We start from the raw sequence: 25615 nt of genomic DNA, 5'->3' as shown, positions 1-25615 counted from the left end.
AACATGTCATTTACTGTCTAAAGTGAAGTGAAGTGCTAAGCTACTTAAGATATCTCCATTAGATTCCTTTTAAAAAAACATTTCACTTCCTACAAGTATTTCCCACAACCCCTAATGGTGTCATTAGGTTGTTTTTTTTCTCCATTTGAGCCACATGTTTGTAGTCATTTTGAAAATAATCACATAAAGCAAATCAATATCAGTCCTCAAAGACGATCAAGTTTCACTGAGATGTTTTCTGAGCATCTTCTCTGCCACACAACACTAAACTTTCTTCCCGCTATGATTTCATGTCCTTATGACGGGAAGAGGTCACCTCTGCCTCTTCTATTGATCTTTTGTACGTGACGTCACGTTCGTCAAAAAGCGACGCACTCCGAAAGACAAATGTCAAAAGAACTCCTGTAAAGTTTGCTAAAATACAGACTGTTGGTAGTCTAACATCATTTTCACTTACTTGATTTCACTCCAGAAATGGTCACAAAGTGCTGCACAAACAGACAAGAACGCAAACCGAATTTTAGCGTAAACCTTTTGTCAAAGAAGCAAGACGACAACAGAAGGCAGCCGTCAATCGTAAGCACCTGGGCCGGATTTTAGCAGGGGCTTACCGGGGCTGCAGCCCGGGGCCCCGGCATTTCGGGGGCCCCGAAGGATGTTTTATATTTTTGTGAATGGATAGTGTCAGAATTTAATCAATGACTACCATGATTTTGACAGCACCGATGAAAAATGTTCCAATTTGTTCTGGCAAACGTCCATCTTGAATGCTTGCTTGTTATTGGTCCACTTTTGACGCATCTTACGCATTGGGGAGGAGGAGCGTCAAGGGAATATTATTTTGCAATGGCGGACAACAGGAAATATGACAGCGGAGCGCAGAAAAGAAGGAAGAGAAAAGAAAAAGAGCATCGCACCAAAGAGGCGACAAACAAAATGCCTAAACTGACAGGCTTTTTTAAACCTGTTAGCGGAGATGGAGCAGAAACATTATTATCCCCCGCTCCTCAAACCCTTAGCTATGCTAACACCGGCACTAAGATCCCGCCAGAACCTATAACCGTGACTGAGTCGGTGGCTGGACTGGCGTCTGTGGAGTCAGAGTTGGTGGAAGCGGGATCTTCTTCCGCAGATGGAAAGACGACTGTGGATCCGTACAGTACCGATCCGGCGCATTGGGGGGAAATTGACGAGTCCGTGCGAGCTTACTGGGCTGAGCGAGGACCGGAGAGCTGTCAAAATATGAATGTTGGCTTTCAAGCATCAGAACGGGTGTACAAGCATCAAAAGCGTCACTTCTCCAAATTTCACTTTAAACGCAAGATGTTAAATGGTGAGTACGTCGAAAGACCGTGGCTGCTCTACTCTCCATCCACCGGAGCTGCATTTTGTTTTGCATGCCGCATTTTCAGCAATGCTAATACTCAGTCAAACTTTGAAACTGGTTTCAGTGACTGGAAGCACGCAACTGAACGCAAATGCCTAAACTTTAAAAAATCCTTCAGAGGGCAGCACTTTGGACTTACCTGGGTCAGGATATTTACTGAAAACTACAGTATGCCTGATCTCTTTTTTCCAGAAGATATTGTTTATATCCATGTTCTGTCTGACTGGCAGAGAAGCACTTTTTTGACATTTATTTCCTCCACTATTTACCAAGAACTTTAAAACCAAAGAAAAAGTTTGAGTTTTGATATATTCCACTTGTACTTATATGAACTTGTAAATGCTGGGGATATTTGTATAAATATTGTTTTACTCGCTTTGCTTTGTAAAAGTATATTTGAGCATTGTGTTTCTTGCACTCAATCTGTTTTATAGTTTGTGTTGAAGTCCAGGCAACAATAACTATTCAGTGATTTTATTTTGTGATGCAAGCATCATATTCTAGTTTCAACCCCAACATGTGGTTTAGTCTTTCTAGAAAAGAGTTCAGAGTTGTTTGTAGTTTGTGACAACTGGCTTATTAAAGTTGTAAGTTGTCAAAACTTACTGTTCGGTCATTTTCTGTTCATCCTCTAAAACAAAACAAACACATACAAATATATATATATATATATATACTCTAGCCCAGGGGCCCCCATCCTGACTCCAGCCCAGGGGCCCCCATCCTCCTAAATCCGGCCCTGGTAAGCACTAGCAGTTCTTGGTGTTTTTGTGAATTTGCAGCAAACAATCTTTTGAAGGTAATAATATTAACATTTGTGTACTTCAGGGGTGCTTTGTAGGTCTTCAAGAAACGCCTTTATGTGTCAGTATCTGCGCTACCTATTTCCAACTTTTGTAAACACCGCCATCTATGAGCCATCTAATTTGTCTGTGGAAGTAGCAAACCCATTTGGGGGTTTGCTACTTCCACAGACAAATTAGCTGGACTCAGAACAAGGAGAAGCCATGGCTACTATGGTTCCAAGTTGGCAGGAATAAATTGGAAAAACAATCACAGTTGCTCTGTTCAACAGATCCGTCCCTCACTTCCGATGTCCGACAAGGCGCCTCGCATGATTAAGAGACTTAGTTGCAAAGGGTCAAAAGTCACAGGTGTTTTGTAGCCCCATCATAACTAACACCAGGTTAGATTGAAAACATTAACACCCTTCAGTCCTCACGCTGGCCCCCTGGCTGCTAATGTAACGGTAACTAAGCAGTGCTAACCAGGCCAAGCCTTTGTGGGTCACAACAACTAAAACAAAAAAACCCTGTTACTGCAGCCCCACTCCTCTGCTGCCCGCCCTCCCTTCTTCCCTCCATCCTCTCCTCTTCTCCTCTGTCCATCTCTCCTTTAATGCGATGATGAGTGTATTTCCTTTGCTGCCCTCCCTTCGCCTCAGCCCATCCTCTCATTTACTGGCTCCAAGAGGGTTTTGGGGGCAGCACTGTTGTGCCATACATACTTCTGCCCTGACAACAGAGCCGTACAAAGGCAGCGAGGCCGTACCGGCACAGGAGTCCTGAGCTTTGTGGGGCTTTATGGACAGATATTAACATGAGGACAGAGTTGTCTCCTGGGTAGTGTTATGGTCTGGAGCCAGCTGTAGCCCCGCAGTTCAGCTGTGACGATCAGATTTTGTCAAATGAATAAGCAGCGGTAACCTTCAACGGCGTCCGAATCATTAAAGCCGCAGACTGAGGTCGATTGGAGCCTTTACACCGGAGTGTTTTCTGCTTGAGCAGCTGTGGGTCAGAGCTTGTTCCTCCAGACGGAGAGGCGAGACAGACGGACTGACCAGATTGACCCCAGCTTGTGCAGACGGAGCTGCACGAGCGCCGTCTGCTTTTTATGAATTTCCTTTGTCCATTGAATTTGAAATCTTCAAAATTCAGCAAAAGATTTGCAGTCTTTGAAGAAATCAGAAGATTTTTTTTCTCTGCTTTTAAGGGATCCTAAATGGGAATCAAGACTCCAGTCCTGTCACCTGTTGGGCGTTTAAAAACATGAAGTAACACATCGCCTATGTGGAAGTCTGTTGTGTAGTTCTGTATTTCCTGCTGACTGTTCAGTTTGATCGCCCCTCTGGGTAGCAGTGATTACTCCCCACATTCCTCTCTTTGTTCACAAAACAAAAATGTCTAGAAACAATCTGAACAGCTCACTCCAGCCGGTTTCCCTTGTCGTGTCTTTATGTTTGGACGAAGTTCTACGTTTTAATGTGCTTCTTTGCTTTATTCGTGAGAAAAAGCCATCCGTCTCCACCTACGCCATATAAGGCTGAAAGGCCTTTCTTTTAGCCAAATAGCCCGATAGCTGGCATTGTTGTCGCAGCAACGCGGGTCTGTGATCCTGGTGGATCCTGAACAGGTGGAGGCAGTCGGTTTGACTGCAAAGTTTAAATATAAAGTCTTTCTTCAGAATTACGTACTCTACCTTTTCATGGAATGCAACCTAAAATAGCTGAGGGTTTCATTTACATTTACTGACAAATGTCTCCCTACAGAGAGAGAAAGACAATAAACAGGCCCAGGGAGGAGCCCTCGCTGCACAATTACACACATATTTAGAGTTAAGCTAAAATGTGTTCGCTTACATGGAAAGGATAGGTTTAAAAAAAATAATTTATCCCTGAATATTGTTTGGAAAACAAATGACATTTTCCAAAATACAGTACAAAATACAGTGTACAGGGTAGTATCTGTTTGGGAAAAATAGTAATTTACCAATTACCTTTTTGGCATGTTTCTACTATTTTGACTAATTATCTTAAGTGATGAACTCGGTTATTTTGTTATACCTGTTACTGGTTTTACAGTTGACTATATGAACTACATTGTTGCCAAAATGTGGAACACAAATAAACCTGATTGATTGATTGATTGACTGTAAACCTAAATCTGCCTGTCTTGACTTATCTTGGACCTAGCTGACTACTGACACATTTGAAGAGTCCTGACATGATTTCATTGACTTCAACATGTTCCTGGATGACCAACACAAAGAACCTGAACAGTCGTTCTTGGCCCAGATTTGGTGGAGTGGTTTGTCCTGAACCCAAGAGGATACAACAGAACTACTGCCTGTTCTGCAGCCACTTTTTAAACACGGAAACGTCGCCTCGCAGCCGGTTGTTAAGCTGAGTAACGGAAATTTTCTTTTCTTCTAGTTCCTCAGAAGTGCTTTTTTTTCCCAGCACAAACCTGTTTAGACTTTTTCAAAGGTTGCAGTTCACACACATAGCGTGCTAAGAAAAGGCAGTTCTTACTCATGATGCGACATTCTCACGTTATCTGTGTGATCTCATTGTGGTTTTGTTGAACTGGAGGGAACTGCATCTGCAAACATCAGCCACATGTGGTAAAAGTATAAACTCATCAGCATCCCCAACCCTTATCCACTTATACACAAACTTTCATTTATTGTTGAGTAATACAGACATATAACAATTAAAACCATATTTAATAGTCGACCCATCAATGTAGCATCTCATTCATTTGAACTACAATGGAAGAACAATCATTACACTTCAAATTTCACAAAAAAAATAGCATCAATAACAAAAACCCCAATAATAATAATAATAATAATAATAATAATAATAATAATATGTCAAGCAATAATCTTGTTTATAAGATCATTTGAAAACTTTTCAATGATCTGCAGTACGACTGTTTATTCCATGGTTTTTGATTGTAAATACGGAATAGATACATTAGCTAGCATTCGTAAAAACAAACAAACAAACAAACAAACAAAATCTGTCAGTCGTTCACATGTGAGCGACTGTGGAATCTCAAACACAAGCTGCGTAGAGCTGCTAACTGCCAAACAGAGAGCATCATGGGAAGAAGAATCTTCAGGCATAATTGATTAGTTCTACACACAAACACGACTTTATATTTTTACAAAGACTTTACATTGACTCCCATTCATTTTTAAAATTAATTTCTGTAGCCCGCTTACCCTTAAACAGTATATTTCTAACCCAAACCTTAACTAGAACTTAAGTCAAACTTTTTACCTTTTTGCTGCTGGATCTGTTGGTCATGACTTAAAAAGTGGCTCAGCTGTTCTCTGCTGCCACCTGCTGGACATCACACAGGTAGCAGGAAAGAGCGGTTGACAACAAAGTGAAACTGCTTGAACCGTAAGACTACAGTAAGTCCCTCTGCTCGTATATACAGGCACCTGGAGGTGTTCTGTGAGATTTACCTTCTTACATCTTTTTATATGCCAGACCAACACAAAGTAGTAGTGTAATTTCCTTCACGAAGGAAAATACAAACAAAGATCTGAAAAGTGGTGCGCATTGATTTATTTTTATTTGTAAAGTGAAAAATAAATAAATTTTTTCTAAATTGATTTATAAAAAATATTCTTTATAAATTTATAAAACAAATTAATATTTTATTTATATTAAAAATATTTTTTTTCTTTATTTATAAATATTTATATAAATAAATAATTATTTTTTTATTCATAAAAATATTTGTTAATATTTTTATTAACATTTGTTTTATTAGCACGTTTGTAACTTGTTAAGAGTCCACTCAACAAATGTGCACTATTTCACGTTTTGGTTGTTGTGTAACAGAATGTAAAATAAAGTGGTGCAAATACCTATAGTACAGACCAAAAGTCTGGACACCCCTTCTAATTGAGTTCAATTAGAAGGGGTGTCCAGACTTTTGGTCTGTACTGGACATCAGGTTCTTTTTGTGATTTGTCTCGCCATCAGCAGCCATGATGGAAGCAGCTGATATCGGAGACGTCAGCGTGCGTCTGTGTCGTCTGTGCGCTTACAGCGTGGCGCGTTATCGGTTTGACCCGTTTGACCCAAACACGCCAAAGAGTCTCTGTGTGTGTGCTGAAAAACAATAAATTCATTAAGCTGAGGTCACTTACTTAAAGAAAATGCATCACTTAAACTCTTTGTATCACATCTTGTTTTTCTTTAAAAAATATATCAATAGAGAAATGTAAAACTGAACCTCGCTGGTATGAGTAGGCAGCGCCAGGATGGGGTAGGGAGGCGGAGAACTCTGGATGGTGTCTAAGGACATGGAAACAGACGGAAAGTTCACGAGGGACGGCAAGGAGGAAGTAGATGAGCGTGAATGTGAGGTTAAAACAACATTTTAAAAAAACGGTCGGTGCGTGAATGTTAGCGTAAAATTGCTGGAGTGCCTGGAAAGTTGCCCTGCAGCAAAGGCGTGTTTATTTTGTAGTCGCTCATATTGTTTCCTTGTCCATATAACAGGTGGAAACGCTGCTGCGATCTCACAAAACCAGCCTGGTGACTAAGTGAGGCCACAGCCTGCGATTAAAAACGTCAAGCTGCAGGTCTTCACCCAAGGCCTTCTAATTTTAAACTCTAGAAATCTCGGATGGAAAACTTGGGAGAGTCATATTGACGAGGAAGTACAAGCCACTCGACCCGTAGGCATGTTCCGATCCCCCAGTGCGATGCTTCTGTTAAACCGTCTAATAACACTATATTTAATCTGCACCGCGTCCAGTTGTGTCACAAAGTTTATCGCCTGGTGTTTCAGCTGCTTTCTGATGAGAAATGCTGGCAAAATGGGTCCAACACAAGGAGCTGCGGCAGCCAATTCTGTCTCTGTTTCACGACTTTTGTCACAGTTTAAACTTATAAACACTTTTATTTTATTGTGTGTTTGTTTTGAAGTTTAGTTTTGGAAGGTAAGCAAATGAAATAGGTCATGATTGTTAAAAATGGCTGCAAAGAATGTTGTTGTATTTGAGGTGCAGCTTGCAAAATAACATATTACACCAAGACCAGCTAAGTTAAGTCAGGGAGAGCAATACTAATCTACTAATCATTTTAAAAAAAAAGCTTCAATCTGTGTCGTCCTGAGGCGATAGCTGGGATCAGAGAATCCCTGCTTCAATCTATTAATAGTGGAAAGACTGGATCATTATCATGAAGAGGCAGACAGACGGTATTTTTCCTTGATGCTTTGAATCACGTTGGAAATTATGAGAAAACAAAGTTCATTCGTCATGTTGACGTCCATGAGCAACACGTGTTCAGTAATATTCAAAACTCTTTTCATTACTCTTCACTCCTGGCGTCTGTGTCCCTAAATGTAAACATGCTTCATTTGCTACACAGTCATCATAACGCAAAACGCTCGCCACAATTTACACCCTTATAAAAATAAAAAATTTAAAACTCCATGAAAGTCACATGTGATAAAGTATTTTGTTCATGTGATCCATGGTTTATTCAACGTGCGGTCACATATTTCTCACATGTGATCAGATTTTTTTCCATGTAAAGATTAGGTGATTATAATGAATATGTAATAAAAACCTAATTAATTTTACATGTAAAAAAATCACATCTGAAAATCATGTACCACATGAAAAACGCACGTGTGGTTCACACAAATTCTCACATGTTTACGTGTGATTTTGGAACACTTTGTGGAAAAAAGTGATCCGTGGTTTAATTCAACATGTGATGCACATGGGAATTTTTTTTTTGTAAGGGCGGTTTCAGTTCCAGCGGTACGAAGGCGAAGCCGCAAGAAAATATTCAGTCCGTTTCTAATTGACCTCAAAAACGAGTCATCTGGTCTTTTTCTCATCACATACAAACACTTCTCCACAGTAATAATGCATAACTCGTACACTGCAAAAAATAAAACACCGACAATGATGTGAAATCACTATAGAAACGTATCGTAAAGTGGAAAACGTAACGGTTTGTTTCATTTCGTTCGCAGAAACCTTAGTGAACTGTTAAATAACATGCTTGTGTTGGTTTTACAGTAACAAAATGTGAGTGTTTAATCAAAATAAAAAAAAAATAAAAAAAACTACAAATGGTGATTTAAAAAACAGGAAAGAAAAATATTTTAGTAATCATTAGAGAATACTGGAAAAACTAGTTTTTGTCAGTTGATTTTAGTCGCTTTATGTTGTACTTTTAAAAAATATCTTGCTCTGCAAAATTAACATTAGATTTTTATAATCTTAACAGATTATTAAAGTAATTCAGCTGTGATTTTACATCATTTTAGAAGAGTTAATTACTTCACATCTGTAACTTTCACAGAGTAAAAATGATCTTTTTGACAGTTTTTCTAGGTGGTTTTTTGACGGTTTTATTATAGAACCTGCTGTTACTTGCATAATTCATCTCACCAGGTCTTTTTATTCACTCAGCATTGTTAAAAAACACATTTCTTCAATTACACATTGTGACAGCATCATTTCTGCATCACTAAACAGATCAAGATACATGAGCATCTTTACCGTTTATCCCATCGTAAAGTGAGATAACCTTCCAAATGGACAAGATGTAATATTTCATCAAGACCTTCGATTGGAAGAAAGACACATTTGTTGAAAATAGTTAAAGATTTAGGGTGAATTTCCCAAACACAATATGAGGAATAAATTATTAATGCTTTTACATTCATTAAGTCATGCATTCTGAGTCAAGTAGGTAAGAATAGAATAGAAATACTCTTAATTTTCCCCCAGTGGGGAAATTCAAGTAACTGGTTATAAATTTTTTTAAATCCTAAGGAGAGTTCTGGGAAAATAGTTTGCTAGAGGGCTAAAAATCTGCAATTTGGCAAAAAAATAATGTAATAATCTTTTGCGTAAGAGCACAAAGCAAGCACTGGGTTCACCACAGCAAATTCTGGATTCTGCAACCCAGATCCTGGACAAACAGAAAATTTAAAACGTAAGCAGGAAATGGCTCGTTATATCTTTATATGACCTTTACAATAACTTAAGCTTTTTTTTTTTTTCTTTTTTTAAAATAAAGAAACTACCATCATCATAAGAAACCTTTAAAGAGACATTACTGTCCATTTATTTGGGCCAATAAAATCTTAAAAGATTTTTCACTAGTCTTAAATTTGACACTAAGTAATGAATTTAAGAGACACTTTAAACAAGAAAAGAGGATAGGCTTCAAAACATCTGAAAACACTGTTTGACTATAAATCAACATAATTATAGTATATAAATAAAATGCTCTGCAAAAACATGAAATCAAGCATTTCTGGTCTAGTTTTAGTGCAAGCATCTTATAACACGGGGGAAATTGATCTCATTGGTAGTTTTTTGCCCTCCAACAGGAAGATGGGAGGGGGGACCTTACGCAGGTTTGCAGGGGTCCAACTAACCTGACTTCATTTTAATTTTAAGTTAGCTTGGTCTTATTTCAAGTGTTTGTACTAAAAAATAAAAATAAAAAACCGACCACAAAGTACTTCGTAAGGTTTAGTGTTTTAGCAGAGTGGAAACGCTTTTGAGTTTTTAAAAGCTCTTAATGAAACGAGCTCTTCCTTCTCTGCGGTCTGAACCTGTAAACGGCGTAATGCATCCACGAATTCACGAACCACAGCATCTTCCTCAGGCTCAGGGAGACGACGGGCAGCGTCGACAGGTACGTCTGCTGCTCAAAGAGCCTCGCGTGCAGCAAACACACGAGCTCCAGCAGCACGAGCCCCCAGGTCAGACTGCAGCACAGCCGGGCCCACTGGGAAGTCCTGAACCTCCGGGTCTGCAGCGGCCAGTGGGACAGCAGCGTGGCCTCCAGTCCCAGCAGCCCCAGCAGCAGCAGCGAGGCCAGGTGATGGGCTTCGAGCAGCTGCTCGCTGAGCGCGCTCACAGCCCGGCTCGTTCCCGCCTCTTCCTCCTCCTCCTCCTCGGCCCACAGTCCCACGGACAGACCCAGCCGGATGAGCCAGCGCAGCAGCACTAGCGCGTCCGTCCGGGCCAGCTGGAGCAGGAAGACGGCGGACGGCTTGGTGGAGATGTGAGGGGAGCGGAGCAGCTGCAGAGCCCGCAGGCTGAACACGCAGCCGACCAGCAGGGGGAGCTCATAGCCGTAGGGGAAGAGCAGCACGGTGACCAGCTTGAGCAAGAGGAAGCGCCGCAGCCAGCCTCTGGAGGAGGAGAGGACTCCCTCTGTGACCGAACCGGGCCAGCACTGCGAGCTCAGCTTCCACACAGACTTTAAGGCTTCATGAGATCTGCACACAGTTTAAACCAATGTTAGTTCAGAGAGAGAGAGGTTAACCTCATCAGTTCAGTTTATTTTGGTAAACTGTCAACACTCAATAAACAAACCCATAATTTACCAAAAAAGAAATGGGCTGGAGCAAAAGCTTATATCTGCCTACCCTCATCATATACTTAGCAGCCTACCATCATAAAACATATCTTCTGTCCGTATGGATAAGAAAACTATATTATTTTACTAGTGCAAAAGTATTTAATTTTTACAATAAACTTAAGAGTTTTTTAAATTATTTTATACCATGGACCATCTCAAGTGATGTTTTATAGCTTTAGATTTGTTTTATGATTGGGGGAAAAAAGTGACCTGTATTTGATTTCAGACACCTGAGCAGAGTTGGGTAGTAACAACCCACAGGAAAAGGTTGACCTCAAGGTCAACGATTGCTGGTCGATCAACCATCCAATCGTCAATCACCCAATTCTAGCCAATTAACCAATGTTGTAAAGATGTCAATGAATCAGCATTGTTTTGTGGCCGAATTCTTGAGATTGAAATGTCAACGTCTAATCAATGTCGTATGCGTTTGTCGGAAGAACTCGTCCTACAGCTGCATTTACTGGACTTTTGACTTCTGCTTGAGTAACTTTACTGTGAAGCATCGCGACTCTTACTTCACTAAACTGTTAACCGAATTCACCAATCCAAACTAATGTCTGTGTTCGGTGAACCTAACCAGAAATGTACTGATTCAGACACACGCCTGTGGTTTTTGTTAAAGTTTCATAAGTTTTACAAAGAAAGAAACTGATAGAGAAAACTGGTTTCTAATAATTTGGAATTATTTTCACTGCGGTCTTTAAAATACCAAAATGTCCACATAACTTTGTATTTTTGCTCCGTCTGATGATGTAATTTTTAAATATTAAATGATTGGTGTTTTGATTGGTTACACAGTTGCAGAGCAGACTTTTTACTAAATACTTTGCTAGTATTATTTTCTAACTTTAGTAGTTTCTTGGGAAGCTACTTTTTACTTTTGCAGTTTTTGGGTACTTCTACATCTGAGTCACTACTTGTATTTTTTTTTAAAAAGTGCTTTAGAATACTTTTAACTCTGTAAAAGTTAAAAGTATTCTTTAAAAAAAACACAGTTTATGTTTTTTTTTAATCTTCTGCTTATGTCAGTTAAAGCTCAGTTACATTTTGAAGAAATGTGTCTGTGATCAACATTTTCCAAGTTAGCTTGTGAGTTGGATTTGGGTCTGGGCTTTGACTGGGCCACTTTAACAGATGAACATGTTTTGATCTTGACCACATGTGGGCCAAAATGGTCAGTTTGGAGTAGTTAAGAGCCACAACAATGTAAAATAAAAGTGCAACTCTAAATCCAGTATGATTTAGAGTTGTGATTATTATTCTCTTTTCTTTTTTTGCCTAAAATGAGAGCTGTGGAGAGAGCAGAAACATGCCACACTTTTCAGATTTTTCTTTCTAAAAAGATTTGACAATCATAGATTTCCTACACCATGTGACATTTTGTGGGTTGGCCTATCACATAAATTACTCTTAAGTTTGTGACTGCAATCTGGCCAATGGTTAGAAAAAGCTGAAGGGGTGGGAAAACTTTTGTTTAAAGTGCTCTACATCACTGTAAGAACGCATAATTGCAGCCGGATTGCAATTAAAAGTAAAAGTTTTCAGCCTCAGCTATATTTTTAAACTGTATATTTATCTGCTATAAAATAATTTGTACTTTTAAAACCTGAAGCGACCCAAACCTCTCATTCTGATGGTCTAGCTAATAGTATTTTAAGCATATATCGACAGGATTAAAGTCATCATTTTCCAATAAAAGAAAAAAAAAAACGTAGGAATGTATGAGTGTTTAGTTGGTAGCGTTGGGTTTATCAGTTTTGAACGAAGCCTGTTAGGTTTTGTATAAATCAGGTTATGTACGGCAACAAAGACACACAACTCATCCAGGGTTTTATCCCTGAAAACCTGAGGAAGAAACGTTTAAAAGTTGGAGATAAAACAGCTTGGGACGTTTCAGCAGTTCTACAGGTGAGAACATGGGGTTTTCCCTTTCTACGTTGGCTAGATTAAATCAACAATCTCAACATCTCCCCACACTTCCTTGTCCGAGGTCACGCCAACTTTCAATCTTCCCAGCCTCTAGAGACAAGTTCATCTCCCCTCTCCACCCCTGTGGTCGTTATTTTTAACAAGTTCATTTTCCTCTTGGCTGCTTATCAGAACTCACCCGTGTAGAGGTAGGTCAAGGTCAAAGCTCACCATTCTTGTTTCACAACTTCTCCACAATAACCATAATTCCAGTGTGGCGGTGTGGGAAATAAAAGTGCGTGAGGAGCCTTCGCTGCTTTGTCTCCGCTAATGTGACTCCACCTGAACAGCCTGCACATGCCTGCGGAACAGCCTGCTTGCGCCTGCGGAGCAAAACCCGTCTACATGTGACTCATGATTGTGCAAAAAAATATTTTCTGCCCAAGGCTTCCCCTCCTCTCAGCTGGCATCTGTGCGGGCTTGTGTCGGTTTTCCAGGCAACTCTTAAAAGAAGGAGCTGCCAGTGGAGGCCGACGTTCCCCAAGGAGGGAATGTCAGGTGTGAACTGCTGCTAGATATTCATTTTCCCCAGAACAACATCAAGTGGAAATAACGCGGAGTAAAGAGCAAGAGACATGATGAGGGCAGTTTTATTGCTGTCTCGTCTTATTTTGGTTGTTCTCTCCTCAGGGGACAACAGTCGTATCCACAACAAACGATGCGATCACAGTTCAGTAGCTAAACATGACGTGGATGTCACCCTGAAATGACTAATCACTCTGCTTACTGTGGCACATTATATGTGTCAACAGGCCTCCCTAACCTCACATCTGTGAGGTTATCCGACATCACAGAGCAACAAGTCTGACTGTGTAACGTAGAGCCTTCATCCAGTAGCTCTTTGATGCATTCCTCTTTCTACACACCTGAACTACATGAATGACTCACTCCCACGACTCCGCAGAACAGGATGACGCCATAATGAAGGAATTCAGCCATTTGACTTGGTTGTGTTTCAGAAGGGATGCATCAAGGAGTTGTTGTTGTAACCCTGAAGCTTTAGCCCATTAGCTGGATTACATGATCCTTCACATTCCCCATAGTCCACCCCCTGATTGACTGGACTCACCTGAGTCCGTTTCCACATGAGGACGTTTGCTTCTTAAGCTTGAGATGCCATGAACCAACCACTCAGCTAAGCAAGAACCAGAACTGGGTCACCAAGACCTGGCTAGTCCATAGCGAGCCACTTAAGTTGGACTGAGTTAAGTTGAGTTGAGTATGGGTTATGTTGGATTGCGTTAAGTGAAGCTGGGCTGAATTGGACTGAGTTAGGTTGAGTTGGGTTAAGTTAAAACAAATTGAATTACGTGGCATATTATAATCCAGAAAAAATTATGAGGTAATCTGTTGTTCTCATCCATAAAAAGTTTAAAAACATTAAAATACATAATAAAAGGCACATTAAAGATATAAAAATAATCAAGACATTAATACCCACATTTCCCACCCGTCCCCTTTGCAGTTGAAAACCCAAAGCGAAGGCCCCTGAGAGCCAAAGAGGCCACCAGTAGCGTCCTGTCTGAAGGAGATGAGACCAGCAGTGTGTCTCTAAGCCAGAGCGGCAGTCTGAATGGGGCGGCACACCAGGGTGAGAATACACCTGTTCCCTTGAGTTACTGAGACTGAAACACGTCAGAACCTGAAAATGGCCCAGTCTTCTAGTGACGAGCAGGTCCCCTGGAATCCAAAATGATTTTTATTTTTCTTACAGTTTGTCCCATGAAACATTTGAAATCTTCCACTTCCCTAATTTATGTTCTCAAATTAAAACCTGTCTTAAAACTCAAATCTCATTCTAACAGCCTGGGGTTTTAAAGTTTCCTTTTTTAAAACCCAAACAAATAATGTGAAGCTTAGAAGAACACGGTTTTGTCGAGCAGATAGTAATCAGTGTCAATCTTACTTTCCTGCATATTGACCCATCAATGGTAAACAGACTTTAACTGGTGGGATTAGCTGTTGTAACCTGTGGTAAAAATTAGCTTAAGCCAATAAGCTCAAAAGTTTTACACCAAACTTTTTACGTTGTATAAATTACTGAGATTATTGCGGTAATTTACACATGAACACAGAACTTAACAGTGTGAGCTGTTTACGTTATCTGTAATTACAGTGGTGTTGTGTTAATATTGGGAAAAGCGTTGGAGTAAAGCCGCTCTCTGTCTAGGCTTGCAGAGCTGACGTTTAGCTTTTGATGTGTGTCGTTGCTGAGGTGAATTAAATTGAGCTCTGCTTACTAAATCAGTGAGTGATGGCTTGATTTGGTCCACTGCCCCGGGGATCCTGCGGGGGGAACCAAGGGGAAAGAATGTAAACAGTCAGGTGTGTCAGGAAATGTAGAATATTTTCAATTTCACTGGTGTTTATGGCTGATGGTTTACCAATGATAGGTTGTTTGTGTTTCCCAGCGATCTTCTCGCCACATTCCTCCGATCTCCAGGATGAGACACAAACAGGTGCATGAGGACTTGTTTTTTTCCTTGCGTTTATTTTCTACAATCCGGTTTTTGGTAAACATGTAAACGCAAAACGTGGACGGAAAGTTTTCCTCGTTTTTTGGGGGGGAGATTTTATTTTGTATATTATTGCTAATTTGTGTTACAGATCAACACAAAGCACAACATAAATGGAAAGAGGCTACCTATTGTTGTAATAATGTGGAAGATGTAAAGGAGAATAAAGTTATTGAACAATATCCCAAGCTCTGTTCATTAAAAATGAGAAAAAAAATACTTTGAGACTGTTAACTTAAACAGAAAGGGCCAGAGAACAGCGTTAATCAGAGAAGAGGCTTGTGGTAGCTCTGAAACATTTCAACTTTGATAAAAAGTCCATAAATCTGACCTTAATGGAAGAGTGGCAAGAAGAAAACCACAGATTCCCAATTAAAATGTTCCACAAGAAGAAAGAAACTCGAGTCAGATGGAAACCTAACCTTATGATCAACAAACAAAATCGTTTGCCATCCTCGAAAGTAAAGTACTGAAGAAATAAATCAGTAAGTGTACGTCACATGCAGATCAGATTGCAACAACAATACAATCACCCTTCACAAAATAATACTAGCATTAGCATTTCAAAAGATGCTGAAAACACTATGAAAATGAACAACATGGTAAATGACAATATAGGCAAGTTGTTAAGGACTCTTAAAAGATTAACCAAAAATAATGAATATACTTTTTTTTAGCAGGATCTTAGATAGTTTTATTTATTTTAACAATCTTATCAAAATAACCAACAGGTAAAATTGACATAATGGGACCTAAAAACAGATAAAATTTGTAAATTTAGCAACTTGTGACAAAAAGATCCAAACAACCTGAATGTCAAGCAACTCCCTGCAGAATTTGGTAACTCTGTGTCAAAGGCACAGGGTCTCCTCTTGGCTGACTGGACTCTGCACAGGTGGGCTGGACTTCACACACGTGTCCGTTTACTCAAAGGGTTTGGAGATGACTTCACCCTGGCCTTAGAAAAAACATGAAACTATGGACAGTTTCTCTGCAGGTCTTCTAAGATATTTTAAGACTGATGCCACAACTGTTCTGTCCAGATCCACGTTGTCTGAAAGAAGCAAACTTCCCACAACTGGACCGGATCCCCTAAGTTTTTAACAAATAACCTCAACGATCTTCTGGCTGTGAATGGAGATTATTTCTGGGTCACCATCAGTTTGTTCCCCTGAACTTCAGCCCAAACTTCCTCTAAGAGCCGTTCATGAATGTTACGAACGTCCCGAAGAGAGAAGAGGAAAGCTGAAGCTTTAATGGCCTGGGCAATCGCGCAGTGTGTCAACAAGGACAACGAATCTCTCTTGTCTTCCTGTTCCTCTGTTTCCACCGAGGAAGCTGGCATCTCATTGACAGACAAAGTTTCTCCCTCAGAGGAATACTCAGAAACTTCCTCTATAGCAGACAAGGGAGTCGAGAATTCATTAAACTCTAAACTCCTGTGCCCCCGGATGTGCTAGGATATAAAACTCCTCCTTTCATCAAACCATAGCTCCGGTTCAAATTCCTCCCAATCCAAATCTGACAGTTGTCCTGGAAGAACAAAGTCCACCTCAAATGTTTGCTTCAGTTTTAACACCTGTATGTGTACACACACACACACACACACACACACACACACACACACACACACACACAGCTTTGGAGGGACAGTTCTCCAGCTCTACAACATCAGATAAGTCATCTGGAGGAATGAAAGTCTCCACAGGAGAGGTTTCATCAAACCTTGGCTCTGGTTCTGATTCCTGTAGACCTTCAGTTGACAGGACAGGCGGGTAAACAAAGGTTTCCATGTCTTTACTTTTTCTCTCTCTGAAAAAGTAAAGACATCGTGAACATCGGCCATTTTGTTATATCATATAGGCCAGGGGTTTTCAAAGTATGAAAGGGTGAGCCCCCCTTCAAGGAGCACAATGCCTCCTGCGCCCCCCCCCCCCCACCCCTACCCCCCTGTGGAGGGGGGTGGAGGGGGGTGGATTTGTAAAAACTCCACCTTCAGCCCCCCTCTGGCCAAAACCAGTGATGGCATAGTTACTTTGAAAAAGTAACTTTAATCGGACTACTAATTACTCCTTGAAAAAGTAACTTAGTTAGATTAAAAGTAACTTTTTAGTTACTTTCACCAGCTGCTAACAACAACGCTCTGCCTCCTGTGAAAATCACATTGAGCTTTGCCAAAAGTTAATTGTAAGTTATTTTATAATGGTAACATCAACAATGTGTCTCCACTGATAAGGTTGAACTGAAGAGGAGATTGTAGAAAAATAAAAAACGTGAGTAGTTTGTGTGGTCCACTGTTGTCTGGAAAACTCTAAGAAGGATTTAAAGCCCCCCTTCCCCCAGCCTCCAGATTCTGCGTTACGCCCCTGAGTTTGATGTCGCAGCGCACAGAGCTCCTCCGCAGCTCCACAGCTCAGATGGCTGCGACACTTACCGTAATATTAATAATTATAACGGTGCTAACTTGCCATTATAACTATTGCCAACTACGGACACTGACTGTTTTTCCACGTTTATTCGCTGTTCATATTGGTCTCGATGTTTTGCAGTTTTCTGGGCGCTGGCTTCGATGTCATTGAGAGGTAATACATTAACTTGACATTAACAAAGACACAGCGGGACGGATCATCCGGGAAATGATGAACAGGGAGAGACTGAGTAAGACTCCCTTAATGACGGACAAATTCTGGGATTTATTATGAGTCTCTGCTTATTTCCAAGCCCAAATGAGTAACTTCACGTTCAAAAACGAGCCCAAAAAGGCGCAACCCGCCACTCATTAAATTTGCAAGCGACTTTTAAAAAATGAAGCCCAAAGCCGCTTATAATAATCGGACTTGGCGACAGAAACTGAAAATAGTTCCAGTTTTTCCACCAACAAAATGCGCATCTCCCTCCATTGTTTACATTTCTGTCGCATAGAGACGTCGGTCACTCGACAAGACGAGTAGAGGAAATACGATTAAATAACAAAAGAAGATAGTAACGCAAAAATGATTTTGATAAGTAACTGTAGTCTGACTACTGGATTTGAAATAGCAACGCGTTAGATTACTCGTTACTGAAAAAAGTGGTCCGACGTCAGTAACGTTACTGACATCACTGGCCAAAACATCCTCGGGAAACATTTCCACTGATCCCCGCTCCACACGCGCACTCCACTACCAACTTTTTCCTAAATCCACAGAGTTGATCGTGTGCGTAAAAGACGTTTCTCTCACATCAGTAGACAGCAAGCAGATAGCTTTTCCGGTTTACTTTTTCCCTCGCACCGCGCCTCCCCTAAAGTACTCTGGCGCCCCCCAGGGGAGGCGCGCCTCACACTTTGAAAACCGCCGATATAGGCTATTAATATTTTAGTTTAATTACACTATTTTTTATTAAACCTCGCTAAATAGATGTTTGTAGCGATATTGATATTGCACAGCTTTAAAGCTGTGCAATATCAAAAAACAGTTGCGGTGATCTGTATTTGTGGATGTCCGTGTTTAATTTAATTCCAATAAAAACCTGTTTCCCAGTCTGATGCTGTTTTATTCTTACAAACACCTCTGTATTTAAAATATTTTTAAAAGGTTGGATATTCAGATGAAGGAAGTGATGTTCTTGTGGTTTCGTCATATAAATGGTTTCAATGCGGTTTTGGACGCGCAGCATTGACAGACAGAACACCAGCTGCTTTATGAAGTCCAGCAAATATTGAGATTAGCTAAAGTTTATGATCTAAGAAGATTATTTTAAACAGGTTCTAAGTAGCTGAAGTGACCTGGTTGATCTGAACAGAACCACCGGTGGATGCTTATGCCTCCATCATGCCCGTTTTCTTCAACATCACAATGAAATGTTATTTTTGCATTGGTCTGTCTCACTAAACCCCAAAACTGTGCAGTGTGAGGCTGTAACATAACAAAATGTGGAAAAAGTCCAGGGAATGTGGGATTTGTATTCATTTTGTCCCACAAACACATGGATATTTTTCGTGCCACCACATATTAATAAAAATACATATAGCTATTTTAGCAAAAACTATGGGTTCTTGTGCTTACCTGAGTATGATCATTTGGTTGGATGTATATTTAAACCATATTAAAACCAAATCATGTTGTTCCCATTTCAGCCTTTGCGACTTTATCCGCATCCTTCAACGTTCGACTCCTTTCAGATCTTTTCATGTTGGCATCTTTTCTGAAGTTTTTAAACCTTACTGACCTTACAAACTTTACGCTTTTCTCACTCTTACTGGTAAAACTACATCATCACTTGAAAACCTTCTTGGGGCCATTAATCGGAAGCACGAGGAGGAAAAGTGTTTTGTTGGGACTGAACATCTATAATTCATAAAGATTGATCTGATTGTGAGTCACATACTGCAATTAAAACCCAAAGGCTGTTTAAGTGGTCACAGAGTCAATGCTGTTGACTCCACAGAACAACTGAGACTGAGTTGATGACGCTGATTGAATTAGAGCCTGGCCGCAGGCGGTGTTGACAACTTTACCCCCCCATTTAACCCATTAACACCGGAAGGAACCAGCGATTGTAGCATCTGCACCTCTCAGACCGGGGGCGTCTGCTGTGAGATGATTCTTTCATTGATTTTTTGTTTGTTCTGCAACAAAGGCTGAGAAACAGAAGTTTAATTTAAAGCAAAAAAAAATTATTATAGTAATAAAAACAGAAAAAAATTTGAAAGTATTTTTGAAAAGAAACAGCATCTTCGAAAAAGCCACCACCATTGTTTCACCTTAACCACGTGTTTGAGTGTGGGCTAATGTTTTCCGCCACATACAGTGCTTTGCAGGCAGGCCCTGCAGTTCAGTTACCATCTCGTCGTTTGACGTTTTATGACTTTCCCTCCACGGTGAAGAGCTGCCATGTCTCTCGGCAGTTTTGTCTGACTCATTTCAGGTCAATTTCCTCCGAGCAAAAAACCCCCAAAAAGACACACGATCCTCTTCAGTATATACCCGGCGTTGTTGCTGCTGTTCGTGACCCCGGACGGCCTCCTGGAGTCAAAAGGCAGAGCTTGCTGCTTTGACACGGTGTCGCTCTATCAGCACAATCTCAGCTGCTCGGAAACCGCCGCAGCCGTTTGGTGACACTTTGCTGAACTCTCTTTTGTGAAACTTTGCAACCGAGAATCAATATATTTCAGAGATAAGATGGCCCAAATAAACATCCTCGTATGCAGTTCTGCTAAAAAAAAAAAAAAAAGTTATTGTCTCGTTTCATGAAGACAGTGGATCTCACTGTCAGCAGACCACCCAGGCAGGAAGACGGTCTCTGCTCTGTGTCCACAAAGCTGTCCTGCTGTTGTTTGCATTGCTGCTGATAAGGGATTACAGCAGGAGAAAGTGTAAAACTTTCCACCGGCGTTAAATCACACAGACTGTATAACTATCATGCCGTTGTGATTAGTATAAACTGGCTCTATGGAAGGACTCGTGCCGCTGCAGAAGCAGGAAAAGCTGCTGGGCTCGGCTCAAATATGCACTACGTCTGAATCAAGTAAACAAAACTTATCAAGTGTTCCTGACTAAAGAACCAGCTGGGACACGCTGGTCTTTCCATCATAACTGAGTGGTGAGTGTAAACATAACGTTTCCCATTCGTCATCAATTTGGCTGGTTCTCTTTAAGACTTTCTAAAAACGACAGACAATCACAGAGGAAAAGCGGTAATTAATTCCATCCACTTATTAAACAGAAAAAGCTAATAATTCCCTCATTAGGCGATAGTTTACTAAGACACTCATGTGCAGTGGCTCCTTGGAGAGGCCTTTCTCCCTTAGCAGAGTTACTGCAGCTGTCTGTCTGTAAGTGTAATTCTGTAGCAATAAACGAACGTGCACCCGGTGATACGAAGTGCTTTCAACGACATCAAAGGAGACGTGCATTTAAATTCCAAAAAAGTTTATGTCTGGAAAGCGTAGTAAGAAAGCCAACGGTGGGGGAGCGCTGTTATGTAACTTCCAGGCACAGAGTGCCATTTGATAGCAACGTCAAGGAACTATGTCGCCTTCAGTTCCTATGAAATGGCTGTATGTATCAAACAGGATCTAAAAGAAAATTGACTTCGCAGTTTGACGCCTTGAAATTGGGCCTCTGTCTCTTTAAGAAGCTCCTGCTCTTTTCAAAACTTCGCCTTCAGTACATCATCACAGACATCACAGTTTACAACCCCCAGTGGTTGCCACGGGAGATTCAATGATTTCTCAGGCATGCACCAAAGAATCAAAGCAACACTTCAGGTATGTTTTTGATGAGGTAACGTGATGGAACGCTAAAAAAAGGTTGATGTTGCATAATACTGTCCCTTTAAGACCATTCAGTACTTCATACACAGTAAATTCAGTTCAGTGTATTATCTTGATGTTGCTCAGGACTCAAGCAGCAGCATTTTGGATGAGCAGCAGATACAGAAATCGCATGCTATCATGCTAAAATGCTAACATGCTAATACCCAACCATCCAGACAACCAGAAGATCTTGTTGTTGGGTTCCAACATTTCCATCACTTCTATTTCACAACAAGACCTTTTAAATGACCAAAAAATGATTTTCCACACACTGCAGATAAAACTCAGAGGTGATAATATGTACAACAACACAAATCAGGAAAATTTTACTTTTCATGTATTTTAACTACAATCTGTCACTAAACTATATCAGCATTTTTTTTTTAATATGTAATTTGGAAGTGTGGAGGCAAGTTAGCTAAATTAAACAAGTTAAACAAGCCAAGTTTCTGTGGCTTTCATAAGAAACCCGCTTGTAGAAACCTCGTTGGGACAATGCACTTAGCGCACTAAGTATCTCCATTTTCCACCCACATTATTAGATTTTGCAAATCAATGCAATTATGATCCACAAAGCAACCACAGCATCTCTGCAAACTCCACTCGACTCAGTCAGCCTTTCATCTCTGTTTGATGTTATTACAAAATACGTTTTGTTTTTTCTCAACTTTTATCTCAGCTTTTGTATTTGCGGCAAGTTCTTGATCTTGGTGTTTTTCTGACTGCCGTAAATGTGAGAATTGTGTTTCCTGTGCGTGTTTCTAAGCATGAAAGGGTTTGATTAGGGAGATATTCAGTCAAAAAAAAAATCCCCACTTTCTTCAGAGCTGGAAACGCATAAATCATACTCTGGGTTTGCATGTGTGTAACACCTTCGTCAATCTAGTAATTAATCCAGGGGTCTCAAACTCGCGGCCCGTGGGCCAACTGCGGCCCTCGGGACGATAGTTTGTGGCCCCCACCTTAATATGAAAGTTTAATGTTAGTGTGGCCCGCGAGTTTGATATGATTGGCACTTTTCAGTGTTGTGTGCGGAGCTGAACTAACTTACCAATCACAGTGCTTCAAATGGAGCTCATTGACCCGCAGTGCCACTCTGAACTCAAAGCCAAGTTCAGGGAGGTGAGTGGAAAAGCAGACAAGCTTGGGCAATTTTTGAGAGAATTGCCACCCAGCTTCCCTGAGCTTTCCTGAATGTTCAAGCGGACCATGTGTCTTTTTGGGAGCACATACTTGTGCGAAAAGCTCTTCTCTACCTTGAACTTCAATAAGTCCAAGTACAGGTCCAGACTTACTGACGAGCATCTTCAAGCTCTACTTAGGGTCTCAACTGCGTCCTCCCTTAAGCCAAATGTGGCTCGGCTATGCGAGAGGAAACGCTGCCAGACCTCTAGCAGTAAGAAGTAGGCAGAAGAAACAGTTTATAAACTGTTATATTTATAACAGTTTATGTTCAATGTTCCATTCATGTTCAGAAAGTTAAAGGTTAAAGAACTTTAACCTTTAACATAAAGGTTACCTTACTGGCAACAGTGTTGCCAGTAAGGTACTGTAATTACCATTCTACAGTACCTTTACTGTTATGATATTTCACAGTTAATTTTTACTGTGAGTGTGCTTTGCAGTTATAACTGCTTTACTATAAATGTATTTTATAGTAAAGCTGGTCTACTGTAAACTTGTTTCACAACATAATGTCAGTTTTACTGTAAATTAAAGTTTACATTTTTTAATACAAGAATATTTTACCATAAACCGAAAAATTTCATAAAAGAAATTTTAGTCCAAGTACTGTGAATAAAAACAGGTATTTATTTTCAGCAGATTTGTTGAAATAAAATCCATTTATATATTCACAATGTCATAAAGAACAATGTCACAATACAATATAATGTGCTATAAAACAACAAAACCATAGAACACACTACAGGTCATGTCAATATTTTTATGGCACATGTATGTAGCAACATGAACATGTGCATCAAGTACCAGCCATAAACTATTAAAAGACTGACTTTTAAAAAAATATATAGAATATACTTAACTTCATTTGAATATGAACTGTATTTCATTCAATATGGACACTTGAATGCATCTGGATCCAATAACAGTAACAATCTTTACATAACCTTTTCTATTTGTTGCACACTGTACAACAAAAGAACAACTAAAAAAATTGGCCACTACAAATTTTATGTACCACATCAGGTATGCACCAACATGAACACGTATATCATTCAAATGGTGAACAGTCAAAAACCAGCAGAGGCTGCATTGTCAGAAAGCAGTTAACAGTAGCTTAAATGTGCACTGTTACACAATATATCACAAAAACAGTGCTATGTAATAATGTACTGTATGGTAGGCATTCATATCAATAAATATTGTTATATAAGATGCATTTCCTACATCAGAAGAACTTTTATTCCATTCGTCAAACAAAATCAGTGAGATCCATCTTGTGGAAGCTGAACTGTAAAGAATAAGACAGACAATGTGGGAGGTCATGAGATGTTCAGGAAGTTATCTACATTTTCAAATCGACAGGAAGGCTGACAAATTAATGCTATGCTAGGTTAAGCTACGCTAGGTTCAGTGACGTGCGGTGAGGTTCATAGCTGGTGAGACACTGACGTCATCAGAATCAGATTTGCAAATAGATGCATAGATTGACAGCAGTTTACAGGTTATGTTTCACTTCTGCATCCTTACACATACAAACTGTAGCTCACAAAACACACATATTATCTCCTGCTTCGATTGAAAGTCCACTTGAGAAAACTTTTTTGGTGTTGTAATGTAGACATGCATGTCGAAAGTCGGGATAAGCGAGAGGAAAAAAATCACTATCTCTATTATAATCTATCGCTGCACTTGATTTGCTTCCCGAATCGTTTAGCCTAGCTCGCTGTCACTTACTCGGCAGTTGAGGAGTGAACAAGACGAACGTCTGGAATCTTGAGCGCCCCCTGCCATGAGGCAAGAGAACTGCCTGCCTCACCTCGAACCTTTTCTCTGCCGTTTATAATCGCTCATTACACGAAACACGTTACACAAACACAGTTGGTGACAAAAAGCACTGTACATTATATACATAAGCTAAATTATTGGAAATAAGTTCACATATTAAATTAGTGTAAACCATTTTATTGACGCCAGACAGCAACATGCTCTCCGCTTAGCAGCCAGCGCAGAGCCAGGGGTTGCGCAATCCAAGGTGAGGCAGAGCTCGCTGCTGCCTCACCGGCATCGCTTCCAAGCATTTGAATGGGAAAATAAGAAAATTCAGCGATTTTGAACAAATAAAAATCGAAATTGGTGAAGCTACATGAAAAATAAATATTTTTTAGTACAAACCACCGGATGAATATAACAATTTAAATTACTTTATGATTATATATTTTCTTTCTTTCCATGAGGCACTGCCTCACCTGCCTCCCCTGACCGCACGTCACTGGCTAGGTTAGGCTACGCCAGTCAGATAAACAGTGAATGTGCGAATGAGGGGGGAATATGGAAAAGCTAAGACCTAACCTGCTTGAAAATCAATACAAATGCTCCGAAACAGAGACCATTTTTGCTCAAAACCCGCTCTTCTAAAGTGGCTCTCTCCGTCCTGGCGCTATATTTGCGCTACAAATCTGAGCTCATATTTCCCCATTTTTGACCAAATAAAAAAATAAAAACTATGTAGGAAGGTGACAATTTGCAAAGTTGTAGCGTTAGCTGCCACTCTCTCCTCATCCTCGTGCGCGCACTCGACCTAACTGCTGCCTTCGTTACGTAACTTAATGTAATGTTACGTAAAGTAAGTCTGCATAAACGAGCCACTTACAGACAGTTTGACCAGATCTCCCTGGCAACCACACGGTAAAGTCGATAATATGGTGCACTGTATTTACTTTAGAAAGGGCGGGAAGGCAAGAATGCATTTCAAATCGAAACTGACGAAGCTATGCATTTATAAAACACATTACATACGGTGGAGAAATGCTCGACCCAGGTTCTCTCTCTGCTTCCTTTCAGTGGTAAGTAGATCGTCTGAGATAATAATCACGCATTTACTATTGCAAAAGAGTAACTCCCCTTTAATATGAATTCAAGTCTGAAATAATTCTTCAGAAAAATGGCTTGGACCTTACAAGACGTGCAGTTTGACACGTTGAAAACAGGCTTAGCCCTTGAAATCTTTGAAGTTGTCTCCTCATTTCATTCATGTATTTTCTTGTGAG

General features: G+C 40.2%; 2 protein-coding genes across 3 annotated transcripts in view; one reads left to right on the top strand and one right to left on the bottom strand.

The window, feature by feature from the left end:
* Positions 1 to 8422: 8422 nt before the first annotated feature.
* The window catches only part of LOC122837274, a 25952-nt gene continuing 8759 nt past the window's right edge, over positions 8423 to 25615 (bottom strand). The window contains exons 1-2 of one of the 2 annotated variants that reach the window (XM_044127518.1): positions 12709 to 12851; positions 8423 to 10455 (exon numbers count right to left, since the gene is read on the bottom strand). In XM_044127518.1, the coding sequence (XP_043983453.1) occupies positions 9747 to 10455; positions 12709 to 12743 (744 nt within the window). In that variant the 5' untranslated portion in view covers positions 12744 to 12851 and the 3' untranslated portion in view covers positions 8423 to 9746. Of the gene's footprint in view, positions 10456 to 12708; positions 12852 to 25615 lie in introns of those variants that run through there. The other variant, XR_006371741.1, reaches the window with a different exon arrangement.
* Positions 25277 to 25615, top strand: part of cysltr1 (cysteinyl leukotriene receptor 1) — a 5122-nt gene continuing 4783 nt past the window's right edge. The window contains exon 1 of the mRNA XM_044127517.1: positions 25277 to 25411. The gene's annotated coding sequence lies outside the window, so the exon portion shown is untranslated. The remainder of the gene's footprint in view (positions 25412 to 25615) is intronic.

Source organism: Gambusia affinis, linkage group LG09, assembly GCF_019740435.1.
Source record: "Gambusia affinis linkage group LG09, SWU_Gaff_1.0, whole genome shotgun sequence".
NCBI lineage: Eukaryota > Metazoa > Chordata > Actinopteri > Cyprinodontiformes > Poeciliidae > Gambusia > Gambusia affinis.
This window is presented reverse-complemented; position numbering and strand designations above follow the sequence as displayed.